The sequence below is a fragment of the Ahaetulla prasina genome, chromosome 1 (genome assembly GCF_028640845.1).
Source record: "Ahaetulla prasina isolate Xishuangbanna chromosome 1, ASM2864084v1, whole genome shotgun sequence".
NCBI classification, from domain to species: domain Eukaryota; kingdom Metazoa; phylum Chordata; class Lepidosauria; order Squamata; family Colubridae; genus Ahaetulla; species Ahaetulla prasina.
In genome coordinates this window covers 182910195-182924434 of record NC_080539.1, presented here as the reverse complement: position 1 = coordinate 182924434, position 14240 = coordinate 182910195, and the positions used below count along the sequence as shown (strand labels likewise).

Here is a 14240-nt window from a genome sequence, read left to right as displayed (position 1 = left end):
GGATCAAAAGACAGAAACTCACTGACAATGTCCTACTGGAGCAGGGTTGGACTAGATGATCTCCAGATCCCTTCCTGCCCTGGATTATCCTCTGAAGCTGCGTCTAGGTTTGTAGTCCATCCTTCCTCTCCTTTTTCTTTCCTTCCTTCCTTCTTTCCCTCCCTCTCTTTCTTTCTTTCTTTCTCTCTCTCTCTCTCTTTCTTTCATAAACGGAGTCTCCCACCCCCTGTTTTTGGCCTACAACCCCCCCCCCCCCATTTTTGGCCTTCAGGGAAGCCTGCTGGAAGCAAAAATGGACCCCTACCCCCACCTCCGTAAAAAAAGGTTCTGACGATCGTGCGCCACGGCTGTGATCCTCGGAGCCTTTTAAAAACATTTTTTTTACTACCGGCTCAGGCGAATAGGTAGTAAAAAAATGTTTTAAAAAAGTTTTTTAAAAAAGGGCTCCGATGATCACGCAGCACAGCTGTGATCGTTGGAGCCTTTTTTTTTTACTTTTTTAAAGCATTTTTTTACCACCTAATCGCCCGAAACGGTAGTAAAAAAATGCCTAAAAAGTAAAAAAAGCTGAGTGATGCACGATTGTTGGAACTTTTTTTTTTAAACTTTTTAAAGCATTTTTAACTACTGGTTCTGGCATGTAGCCCTGCATGCGCAGAGGGTACAAAGCACATTTTATGACAACCGGGCGAGTATGCGGAGCCTCGCGCCGGGATCACTACCAGTTTTCCAAACCACCCGCCATGATCGCTACCAGATCAGGCGATCCGGTCCAAACCGGGAGCATTGCACCCTGGTTTAAAACATAAACTTGAGTTAGGTAGTCTTTAAATGCTATAAAGGATTACCAACAATTCTCTTCAAGCTAGAAACCTTACGATACACACTACAGTACTGCAAAAATAATGTGAATTTTATACTTACAGTATATATAGCAATGCATCTTCTGTGATTTTTAAATAATGCTTTCTACAGTAGTGGCCAAAATTGTGGAAACCTTTTGGGAAAAGCGTATTTTTGAGGTTTAGTGGCTAATAACACCACTTTTTTTGGAGTTCAAGATAATCATATTCCACTGCTGGAATGGCCTGGGACTAGCCGAGACCTTAACTGAATGAAAAACTATGGAGCCAACTAAAGAAACTTGTTAGTCAGAAGCGACCCAGCAATAAAACCCAGTTAATAGAAGCAATCATTCAATCTTGGTTTCACGTTATAACAGCTGCAGAACTAAAAGACTTGGGTCACTCCATGGGAAGACATTGTAAGGCCGTAATTCATGCTAAAGGTTACCCAACTAAGTATTAACTGATGTGATAATTTTTGTATATCTCTTTTTTTCTATGTGTTTCACTTCTCTTCTTTATACTGTAACTGCTATTCTAATAGCAAATCCTTCATAAAAGTTATTGCATTACATTCTTGATTAAATTATCTTTCCATAGATTTATAATTTTACGGTACTACTCCAAAAAAAGTGGTGTTATTAGCTAGTTTTAGAAAATACACTTTTCCCAAAAGGTTTCCACAATCTTGGCCACTACTGTATATTATTATTATTTTGTTAAACAAGATATTAAATGTCAAAGCCTTAACTATAACCCAGTAATTCATTGCCTTTTTTAAAAAAATAGACACCACATTTTTAATTCGATGTAGCTAAATGCTGCAAGGAATCCAGTGAAAAGTAATATTCTGTTTTGCTGGAGAAAAATATTCTAAAGACAGAAGTTTTTAAATGCCTACTATACATACAAACATTTGATCTCCTAGATAATATATTTAAATTTGTTTTAAACCTAGCAATTAAAACATGCACACACCACTTCACCTAGTTGACAAAGCTGATGGAATGGCTATTAAATTTTCATTTATAACATCCTCCAACAAAAGCTTGATAGGTTACTCCTTTCGGTGCTCAAAAGAATAGAAAATTAGAAGAAGCTGGATAGAAAGAGATTGGTAAAACGTACAAGTTAAAAAGCAAGAAATAATACTTTTACAATAAAGACAAATAAAATAATGCTACAAATAGTTTCGTATTTCTAAGAACTATTTCCTTTGTAATATGTTTCACCATATCCTATATTTTACCTAAAGGGACAATTTGATAGAATATAGTATTCAGATAAAACACATTTAGAGCATTATATTCATATGACGTAATTTGGAGACTGTACATTTTTGTCCCAATAAAAATTTCAATCAAATAGTTTTGAAAGTTTCAGATTGTTTCAGTGAATTTGATTATCACTGGACCAAAGGAATGTTTTTACCTATAACCTTTTGAGTTGTTAGGAAATACTTTTGAATTTGCTTTGTATCAAGATAAATAATAAATATGTATGCACATAGACTCTTTAAAATAAATAAGAGAGAGAGATTAATTATTTCAGCATTTCTATAACAGCTCAATATTTAAGATCATTTTCATTTAATACAGGACAGGTATCCAGGAATACCCGGCAGAATGAGACCAAATCATCCAGCAAGATGCCATCATGATATAGCCACCCATTTTGAATATGTAGGGTGAGGCTGCATGCACTTTCAAAGGTGGAGGGGGGGACTTTTCAACTCAATAGCACAATGCCTAGACAAGGTCAGCCCTAATACAACGTATCTAGGAAGGATTTGATATGTCCTCCCACCTCAATAGATTCTAACTACACATGTAAATATCTAAATATAAACTCTTTATGAATAATCAGAAGCAAATACAATGGTTTCAGTGCAAATTGTTCCCATCTATAAAAGCATAGATCAGAAGGAGACATGACCCTGCAGTTAGTCATTATTAACTATTTTTGCAATCTGATCCTATAAACACAATGATAACATCGCAGATTTCTGAACTTCTCCTGTTTAGAAAATCATTCTTATTTATAAATGCTTTCTTAAAATTATCAATATTACAATAATAAATCTTTTTTATTGCAATGCTCCTTCTTTTTATTTCTTATTTATTGGAATTGATAAATTAATATTCTTTCCCAAAGAAGTGTTTTTGAGATTTCATCTTTCAAATCTTAATACTAAAAGCTTTAGATCTTTCAGTGCTTTTTAAAAATTCAGCACATTTGCATTTTCCCAATACTGTCAGTACAGATTTGATACATTCCAAATACTTATTTTCCCAGCAATCACTGCTTGGGCCTTAAATAACTAATAATAATATCAATCAATTACCTATATTTTGTTCTGAACTATTTTGTACTCCAGGAAACTGCCCCTTATCCTTAAACACTGTCACTATATCTTATAGCACATAACAAACATTAATTAATATTGCTGTAAGTCATAGTAAACATTAAAATATGATTAGAAAATTTAAATAAATAAATAAACCTGCCCTTTTAGCATAATTTCTTACCAAAGTGGACACTATTATAGCAACAACTTATAGAAGTACAATTAACTTATAGAAGTTAATTGTACAAACAGCATTAGGTTTTTCTAAATTGTAATTGTAAAATAGCAATAGCTATTTTAAAGTTTAAAAAAAAAGGAAATTGTGCTGAAATACAAACCTTACTTAGCCTACAAAAGTCTTTTTTCCTTTCCAGTATTTTAAGGCTTATTTGCAACCCACTTCTCTCAATATGAGGGACACGGTGGCTCAGGGGCTAGGACGTTGAGCTTGTCGATCGAAGGTCAGCAGCTTAGTGGTTCGAATCCCTAGTGCTGCCGTGTAATGGGGTGAGCTCCCGTTACTTGTCCCAGCTTCTGCCAACCTAGCAGTTTTGAAAGCACGTAAAAATGCAAGTAGAAAAATTAGGGACCACCTTTGGTGGGAAGGTAACAGCTTTCCATGCGCCTTTGTCATTGAGTCATGCCAGCCACATGACCACGGAGATGTCTTTGGACAGCGCTGGTTCTTCGGCTTTGAAATGGAGATGAGCACCGCCCCCTAGAGTCGGCAACGACTAGCACGTATGTGCGAGGGGAACCTTTACCTTTACCTCTCTCAATATTGAATGAGACGTTTTCATACATGGAATTTTAACAGGTAATTTCCATACATGGAATTTTAACAGGTTTAAAGGCACAAATATAGTTTACCATTATGCTGTAATATAGAAAGATCTACTGATATATAATTGAACAAAAGAAATTCAGTATTAACACTTAAACCAAGGCGCACTTACACACATATAAAAAGAAAAACCTAGTGGTATCATGAGCCTATTGGTTTTGCTGAAAATATATATATGATTCTCCCCCTGGTAACAAGAGATCTCTCTTTATAAATCTTCTGATTTTGCAGCTTTTGTCAATTGAAGGACAAAGTCATATTTACAGAACAATTGCAATCAATAAAAATATTTTATTTAATGCTATAATCTAAAATAAATATATTTAATATTTCTTTTGGCATGTCAAAAATAAAATACAAAACTCATGACACACACACACAAAGAATACTCAGAAAATTCACTTTTTGAAATAAAAATGAAAAATATACATTCAATTTTGCATGCAATGGGCTGGATATGGAGAGCTATTTTGGCAACCTCAAGGAAAGTTCTATTTTTTATGATATAGCATAAAACTGAAAGTTCCTTTTATATGACATGCACAACCCAACCTGAGGGTATGGAACTAGTAGGACCTTTCTGTTCACTCCCATTCAGCCCATATATAGTCTAAGAGTTTCTTTTATGTGGGCCCCAGAGCTTGGGAGAATCTGTTCCTTACTGAGGCAGGAAATAAAATTTAGAACCTCAGATCTTTTTCTAGAAGCAGAAAAGAGTTTGTTTTCTGATTCTTGAAGGCAAAGCTCACCTAACCTAGAATATATATATATGCATAAAAGGTGTGGGGTTTAGATCCAAAGACCAAGTTCACCTCTTTGCAGATTTTGACCCCACATCTGGTTGCTGTTGGTTTACTGCAAGCTACCTAGATCTCTGTAATAAAAATTAGTAGGTGAGACAGGATTTCCTGTGTAACACAGATTCCAAATAAGCAATATTGACATTTCAAATATATTAAAGAATCTTCTTATAAGAAATGTTTCTCAAAATATTTTAGGTTTTTTATTCAGATGTACATAAATTAAATATGGGAACATATTTAAGATGTATAAGTAAATAACATATTTAAGATACTACAGCTGCAGTTATTTCACATCTCTGCAGAAAGAAAAATGCTAGCTAAAGCCTTGAACAACAAAAGACTACAGTAGTCATAGCTTCTATAACAAGCTATGTGAAATCTTGATAAAAAATGGCTGAAATAATTTTTAAAAATCATAAGAACATAGTAATCGTATTATGATGATTATATAAATAAACTATAATTATGATTATCATAATTATTGTGTGATAATCAGATGACTTTGAACATAATAATTTAACAAAAATGTTGCTAGTTTCACAGAAATAAATAATGATTTACAACTTTTCATATTCTATATCTTATGCTTGTCTAGAAGGGGTAAAACTGGTTTTAAAAACTAGAAGAAACAGAAAACTGGGTATAACAAAGTTTAAAAAAATAAATAAAAATATATTATGATGCCTATAATTTAATCAAGAGTAAGAGCATAATTGAATGTATGCTTACTTATAAGCTCAAAGAGTTCAATACGACATATTCTTTAATAGTTAATAGAGCTCTTCCTTGAGGGAGATGGGAGGTCTAGAAATAGATAAAGGTATAATTTTCCCTTGTCCAGTTGTGTCCAACTCTAGGACGTGGTGCTCTTCTCTATTTCTTGGCCAAGGGAGTCAGCATTGTCCATAGACATTTTCTCTGGTCATGCGGCCAGCATGACTATATGCCAAAGGCACATCTCCTTCTCATCAAAGTGATACCTATTAATCTATTCGCATTTCCATGCTTTCAAACTACTAGGTGGGTACGAGCTGGGGGAGGAACAGGAACTCACCCCTTTGTATGGCATTTGGGTCACGAACCCGGACTGTCAGCTTTCCAGCCCCTGTGACACAGCATCTTTAACTGTTGAGCCATCACACTCGGTGGTCTAGAAATATGAAATATAACTAACTGACTGACTGACTGACTGACTGACTGACTGACTGACTGACTAAATAAATAAGCTAAGATTAACTAAGTTTACCAAATTCAAGGGGGCCTAATTGTCAGTTAATATGCATTCTGTATATTCATTCAAACCAAAATAACTAAAGTAAATAGACCACATATTCAGTAGTACTAATGTACACTTCAGAGAATGCTCCTTATGCTTAAATGCTGATACTGCTTCTTACTTCATACAACAAAAAATAGGAAATATCCTCTTCATTTCATTATATTATATTATATTTCATATTCAAAAGATACCTTGATGAAGGTATCTTTTCTTTTATGTACACTGAGAGCATATGCACCAAGACAAATTCCTTGAGTGTCCAATCACACTTGGCCAATAAAAAATTCTATTCTATTCTATTCTACTCTAAAAACCTGAAAGGAAGTTTTCCCTCTATGAAGGGGGATTTAACAGAAGTACCCTGCAGAAACCATACTGAGTACACCTTACTCATATTTTCTTCATCATCTATGTTCATCATGAAATAGTTGTTCAGGCTTCTATACTGGTGCAGATGGCTTTTTCCTGAAAGATAAAACAGAATAATTTTAGTATGTTTTAGTAAATAATATTTGGTATTATCCGCATGAATATTTAAATATATATTACAATATATATTATATAGCACTGTGTTTCATATAAATATTTATCTTCACTTAATTAATACATTCTAATACTTCTTGATAATTGGAATTATCCCAGATGATCTGTTTTTAAGCAACTTTAAACAAGGTATTTTTTATTTTACTTTATACTATTGACTTATTTAAAAACCCAATTGGCTGGGTGAGTAGATTTTCCCTTTAAATCCTCAAAGTAACTCTCTGACAATGATAAAAGTGAGTCAAGATCATTCTGCCAGACTGGTGAAATGGGAAGATACACCTCAATCACTTTCTATCCTTGCCTTCAGAAAGTGTGGGAGCGAGGGCGTGGCCATGACCGTGGTGGGGTAAGGACCTTTCCTTCACTTCACAGGGCTTATTAATGAAGATTTATGAGAATTTATGCCGTTTGGAATGCACTGTTATGGACGAAAGTTAATAAATCATGAACTGAAAGTGTTAACAGCCCAGCAGATTGAATTTAAAACTGGTAGGTCATTTGAAACGGCTTGAATTAAGGAGTTTCTACAGCGTGGATTGACCGAGCCGGCAGACAGGATAAGTTGGAATAAATTACTGTGTTCTGTTTTTTCAAAATTAACTATCTTGTTCTGTGTTAAAAAATTTTTATTTTACTGCTGAGGCTAAGTGAAGGACTGAATTTGATAATGAGAAGATTTTTTTTTTGAGCCTTCCGGAACTTCAGCCAAGAAGAATTTATCTGCTTTGCTGTCGTGGAGGAAAAATGGCGCTGATTAATGTTAGCTGTGAAGTTTTGTGTTTCTTTGTGGAGTAATAAATCATGAACTGAAAGTGTTAACAGCCCAGCAGATTGAATTTAAAACTGGTAGGTCATCTGAAACGGCTTGAATTAAGGAGTTTCTACAGCGTGGGTTGACCGAAGCCGGCAGACAAGATAAGTAAGTTGGAATAAATTGCTGTGTTTTGTTTTTCCAAAATTAACTATCCTGTTCTGTGTTAAAAAAAATTTTTTTCTATTGCTGAGGCTAAGTGAAGGACTGAATTTGATAATGAGAAGATTTTTTTTTTTTTTGAGCCTTCCGGAAGTTCAGCCAAGAAGAATTTAATTGAAGAGAAGAGAAACTGATTTTTTATTGGATTGTTTGGTAGTAAGAGGATTTTACTGAGTTAATTTTTTCTTTATTTTTTTTTTCCTCTGGAGAGCAAATTAATAGCTTGTTTATATTACAAAAAAAAAAAAAGGATTTTGCTTCGTTTAAGTTGGTTTGTCTTCCTTTCTGCTTTGCTGCCGTGGAGGAAAAATGGCGCTGATTAATGTTAGCTGTGAAGTTTTGTGTTTCTTTGTGGAGAATCCTTGAACTTGAGAGATAACAGTGCAAATAAGCCGCTTCAATTAAAAGACAGTCGTCCTTTGATCTTCACTAAGACCCTCTGTAAAATTGGTTTGGAATCCTAGTTTGGGAAATTTTTTGGTTTTTTTCAAAATGACTCAACAACTTTCAGAAACGCAGCAACTTGCTGCAGCTTTAAATAAAATTGGGGAAAAAATAGCAGGACTATCAGAGCGTATAGATAATTTGACATTGAAACTGACATCTGAAATGCAGAATTTAAAGCAAGAGATGAATGAAAACTTTGCAAAACAAAAAGAGGAAATGATAATGATTAAAGATGAAATGGAGCAGATGCATGTGCATGAAGTAAAAGTAGATCGGCAAATTGGTAAAATATTTTATAAAAATGAGCAGCAAGATAAGAGAATCTGTCTTTTGGAAGAAGAGATGAGGAAATATAATTTAGTTATCAGAGGAATCTCAGAAGAAAAGGAGGATAAATTGAAACAGCGGGTTTTGAAATGGATTAATGATTTGGATACGCAACTTACGTTCACAATAGCAGACCTGGCAAGTGTTTTTAGAATTGGATATAGAAGGCAAAATGGTTCTAACAGAAACGTGCTTGTCAGGTTCGCAAATCTTGGTGATAAGTTGGAAGTTATGGCCAAGGTGAGAGAGTTGGGAGATGCTTTGAAGTTCGAAGGGAAGACTATTCAAGTCTTCCCGGATATATCAAGAGAAGAAAGGGCATGGAGATTTTTTTTAAAACCAATCACAAAAGTTTTGAGGGATAATGGAATTAAATACAATTGGAGGCCACCACAACAATTGAAATTTTTTATAAAGGAAGGATCGTACAATCACCCCAGATATAGATGCATTATTATATTTACGGAGCTTGGACTGATTGAGATGGAGGATTTAATGGAGATAAAAGATCAAATGCTTCAGATGGGTGGAACATACGCGAAACATCAATCCCAGAAGAAGAAAAAGGGGCTATTGGAGGCAAGACTCAAAGGGTTAAAGAGGAAAGAAATATCACCTGTGTTGGTTGAACAGAAGAAGAGTCGTGAGGATACAGTAAGAGAAGAAGCAGATAAGAGTCTTGGAAAATCTGAAGCTGAATGCGGGTCATCGTTATCTTTTTTGAGTGATGAATTTAAATAGACAGCCCGAAAGAAGTGGCCCGGGCATTGGCACGTCCCCTCTCCCCCATTCTCTTTATAGAGGCGAAATCGATGAGGATGTGGGGGAAGAAGATTGTTTGTACTTTATTGTTTGTTTTGTTTTTTGTTTTTTTTCTGTTTTCTTATTGTTGTTTATATGTTAAATATGGTAGTTTAATGTCGGGTGGTGGGAGAAAGGAAGATGCGGGGATAGGATTAAAAAATTTATATTTTAAATGGGAGTTATAAAAATAATGTCATGGAATGTGAAGGGTACAGGGAATCAGATTAAAAGAAGAAGATTGGAGCTTAAGATTAAAAGGGATTTGCCAGACATTTTATTTTTACAAGAAACCCATCAGAAATCTGAAGATTCAAATAGAATGTATATAAAAGGTATGCAAATATATGAAAAAGCATTTGGAACTTCAAAAGCTAGAGGAGTTGCAACACTGATATCAGATAGGGTGTACTTTGAAAAACATAAGGTAATTTTGGATGAAGATGGAAGATATGTAATAATTGTTGGAAATCTTAATGAGGAAAAAGTGACACTTGTTAATTTATATTTACCGAATGAAAACAAAGAGAATTTCTTGAAAAATAACAGAAATTTTGGAGAATGAAAGTGTAGGGAAAGTAATTGTGGCTGGGGATTTTAATTTAATCAGAGATAAAATAGATAGTACTAATCCCACCCGCTGTGGAGGAGCAAATAAAATGGGGATTTTAAATATGTGGATGCTTCGAAATGGCGTGGTTGATGTGTGGAGAGAGGTTAAAGGAATTGAGAGAGTATACACTTTTTTTTCTAAGATATATAATACATATTCTAGAATTGATTATATTTTTCTTTCTAAAGATTTGTTGAATAATGTGGATAAGGTAGATGTGGGAATTTTTAAAGATTCTGATCATGCAGAAGTTATGGTGGACTTAGATTTTAATTTTGAGAAAAAAAGAAGCTATTGGAGATATGACGAAATTGTATAAAATGAAAAGGATAAAAATGGATACTTAAAAAACTGGAGGAAAGTTGGAGATTAAATGATAACGGGGAGGTTAAATTTGAAATTGTTTGGGATGCGATGAAAGCGGTGTTTAGAGGGGAGAGTATTAAATTATCAAGTAGGAAATATAAAAATTATAAAATTAAAATGGAAAGAGATAAAAATCAGATTAAAGAATTGGAAAATCAATTTTTGCTTACTAAAGAAAAAAATTCTTCAGGAGCTTAATATGTTAAGAAATAAAATGATAGAAGAAGATACAGAGTTAGTAAAAAGAAATTTGAGATTTTTAAATAGGAATTTTTTTGAATTTAGTAATAGAAATTCTAAATTATTGGCAAAGATGGCGAAAGATAAAAGAGAGAAGAGAGAAATTGGAGTTTTGATAGATGATAGAGGTATAAGATGTTATAAAAAATTAGAGAAATGTGAAGTGGTTAGAAATTTTTTTCAGAAACTATATTCAAAGAAACCAATTAATCGGGGAAAATTGCAAAGCTATTTAGAAAAGTATGTGGTGAAAATTGATCAAACATATAAGGAATTGATGGAAGAAGATATAACACAAGATGAGATTAATGGAATAATACAAAAATTAAAATTAGGGAAAGCTCCAGGTGAGGATGGATTACCTATTGAGTTTTATAAAGAATTTAAAGAATTAATAATACCAAGATTGCAAAAATTATTTAATGGAATATTACATGGTGGGGAAGTACCTTCGTCATGGAATAGAACGGTGATATCCCTAATTCCTAAACCAGATAAAGATTTAGAAAGGATTGAGTCCTATCGGCCCATTTCTTTAATTAATCAGGATGCAAAGATATTTACTGCTATTATAAGTAATAGATTAAATAGATTTATAGATAGATATATAAGTTATAATCAAGTAGGCTTTGTGAAGGGTAGATACATGAGTGATATTGTTAGAAGAGTATTAAATATTATAGATGTAGCTGAATATAATGGTGATAAAATTGGTATAGTATCATTGGATATTTTTAAAGCTTTTGATTCTGTACAATGGGAAACAATTAAAGTAATTGTGGAGGCTTTAGGCTTTGGTAATAAGTTTATACATGTTATTTCAAAATTATACCAAAAGAGCAGTGCAAGAGTGAAGGTGAATGGAATATTAACTGAAGAGATAAAATTAGAAGCTGGTACGAGACAAGGATGTCCCCTGTCCCCAACATTATTTTTATTGGCTATGGAAATATTGACAAAAATGATAGAAAAAGATGAAGAATTAGAAGGATATAAGGGGTATAAGATAAATTTGTATGGATGATACTTTAATTATTTTGAAAAATGTAGAGAAAGATTTGTAAAAGATATATAAGCATTTGATAGAATTTGAAGAAATGACAGGATTGAAAGTAAATTGGTCAAAGTCAGAATTATTGATGGATAGTAATGGTAATGAGTCTGAGAATATGCAAGAGCAATTTGGGATAAGGATTAAAACACATTGAAATATTTGGGTATAGTGCTTTCACTTAAGGTTAAAGAATTGTAAAAACTTAATTATGATGTGGTGATTAACGAAATTGAGAAGAAGATAGATAAATATAAAATTTTAAAGTTGTCTTGGTTTGGTAGAATTGCAATGTGTAAGATGATGTTGCTGCCCAAGTTCAACTTTTTATTCGAGATGCTACCACTAAATTTGACAGAGAAAGATATTGAAGGATATCAGAAAAAACTGGATAAATTTTGCAATGGTGGCAAAAGACCCAGATTAGTGAAGAAAATGTGGTATCAAAATCAAAAGGAAGGTGGATTAGGAATCCCCAAATTATTTAATTATTACTGTGCGTATGGTATCCGGATAGTGGTAAAAATACTTAAAGGTGAAGATAATTATTGGAGAGATTTAGAGTTAAGGGATATAGATATTTGGATCAAGGTGGTTTTTAGATAAAGCAAATTTAAAATGTGTAAGTAGAAGTTATTGGTTAAAGGGATTAAGTAAAATGTGGAACAAATTTGTTAAAATTTTAATTCCGGATATAATCTTTTTGGGGGAGACAACTGGAATTTGGCCAATTAAAAATAATATAAAACGTAATGAAGTGATTAAAGAGGAAAATATAGAAATTATTAGAGATTGGATAAAAGTTATGGGAAATGAAAGGAGGAATAAAGAAATTATTGAAAAATTAGGGTTAAGTTGGTTTGAAAAAATACAGATAGAAAAATGGACAAAAAAATTAAGGGAAAATTACTTGATAAATAGATGTGAAACTGAATTTGAATATTTAGTATCTCGGATTATGAAAGATGAAATTGGGCTAAAGGGACTCGTTAGTAGGGTTTATAAGATTATAAATTCTGATGAAAAATTACAAAGAGTGATGAGGACAAATTGGGAAAAAGATCTTAATATTGAAATACCAGAATCAGATTGGAATGTGAATTGGAAGAGTAGAATTATGAGAACTTTATCTATAAGGATTAAAGAGCACAATTATAAAGTTGTTTGGAAATGGTATTTGACTCCAGTAAGATTGTCACAAATGGATAAAAAACTAGTAAAAATGTTGGAGATGTGAGATGGAATTGGGGACTTATGAACATATGTGGTATAATTGTGATAAGGTTAAAAGTTTTGGCAACAATTGGAGAAAATGATATTTGAAATGATGGGGAAAGTAATAACATTGAGAGTGGAAACTATATTATTGTTGGTAATTAAGGAAATAGAATTAACAAAATATGAAAAAGAATTGATTAGAATTATGATTATAATAGGTAGAATTATAATAGCTAGATATTGGAAACTAGATGTGATTTTTAGAATAGAAGAGTGGAATTCTGAAATGTGGAAATTAGCTTTAAATGATAAAATGACATGTGATATTAAAATTAGAAGTGGTGTGTATAAAGAAGATATTTTCTGGAAGACTTGGAAACCATTTGTGGACTTTGCGCTTGGAACATTGGACGCTTCAGTACCTGTACCTCGAGAACGTGGATTTTGGCAATCATAAGGATATATCCGAAGACCCAAATCTTCCTTTTATGTATAGCACAAGGGTGTAATAATGTATTTTTTTTGTTTGTTTGTTGTAAAAAAAGTAATAAAAAAAAAAAAAAAAGAAAGTGTGGGAGCTTCATTACTGGAAGCTTTTAAGAAGAGACTGGACTGCCATGTGTCAGAAATGGTGTAGGGTCTCCTGCTTGGGTGGGGGGTTGGACCAGATGACCTACAAGGTCCCTTCCAACTCTGTTAATCTGTTATTTATTTATCCTCTAATTACAAGCAGGCAGGTCTCCTGCGTGAGCAGGGGGTTGGACTAGATGACCTACAAGGTCTCTTCCAACTCTGTTACTGTTACTATCCTGGATTTCATACATTTCTTGCTCCCTATTTCATTAGCTCTGTCTTTATTCAGTCATAAATTAACTGAGCTTGAATCAACAGACCATAGTTAATACTTGGATAGGGGAACTTTACTCAGGGAGATAGACTAGACTGGATACTTAAAAAAATATATCCTACCAGTAGTAGACAGAAATGACATTGATTCACTTAAACAGAATATTTTCATACATTTTTTAGTGTTTGCATTTAATGTATTTATCAATGTAAAATATCAATACAATTAAAGAAATATTTTAAAGTTAGCACAAATAACCATGCATGAGGAGGTAGGATAAGGCCCACAGTCTCCTTATCAATGAAATGGGCAGCATATAAAATAAATGAATTAAAATATTATACTCCTGTAAGAAGAACAACTTAGAATTCTGCCCTAAGTGAAATAGTTAATACGTTAGAGAGGTTATCTTAAAAATATTTTATTTAGATACGAAATGGCTTATTCCAAGTATGGAATCTTAAAAGATGCTTAAAAGTAGCAGAGTTAAAATAATGCAGCAATAGTAAAAGTATTCCATCTACAGTTCTTGATGGGTTGTATTTTCCTGTAAGAACAGGTATACAGCTTGCACTTTATCCTGGATTCACACTTCTTGCTAGAGTAGCAGGTAGAAGACTTTTCAAGGAGAACCTTTGACCAACTTTGGTGGTCCACCAGTTGTGAAATTACTAGAACAAGGAGGCACTGAAA

At 33.2% G+C, this 14240-nt stretch overlaps 1 protein-coding gene across 1 annotated transcript in view; it reads right to left on the bottom strand.

Moving 5' to 3' along the window:
- ADARB1 (adenosine deaminase RNA specific B1) overlaps positions 1-14240 on the bottom strand; it is a 91024-nt gene that overhangs the window by 43534 nt on the left and 33250 nt on the right. Inside the window, exon 3 of the mRNA XM_058182474.1 lies at positions 6509-6583. Within this exon, the coding sequence (XP_058038457.1) occupies positions 6509-6583 (75 nt within the window). The remainder of the gene's footprint in view (positions 1-6508; positions 6584-14240) is intronic.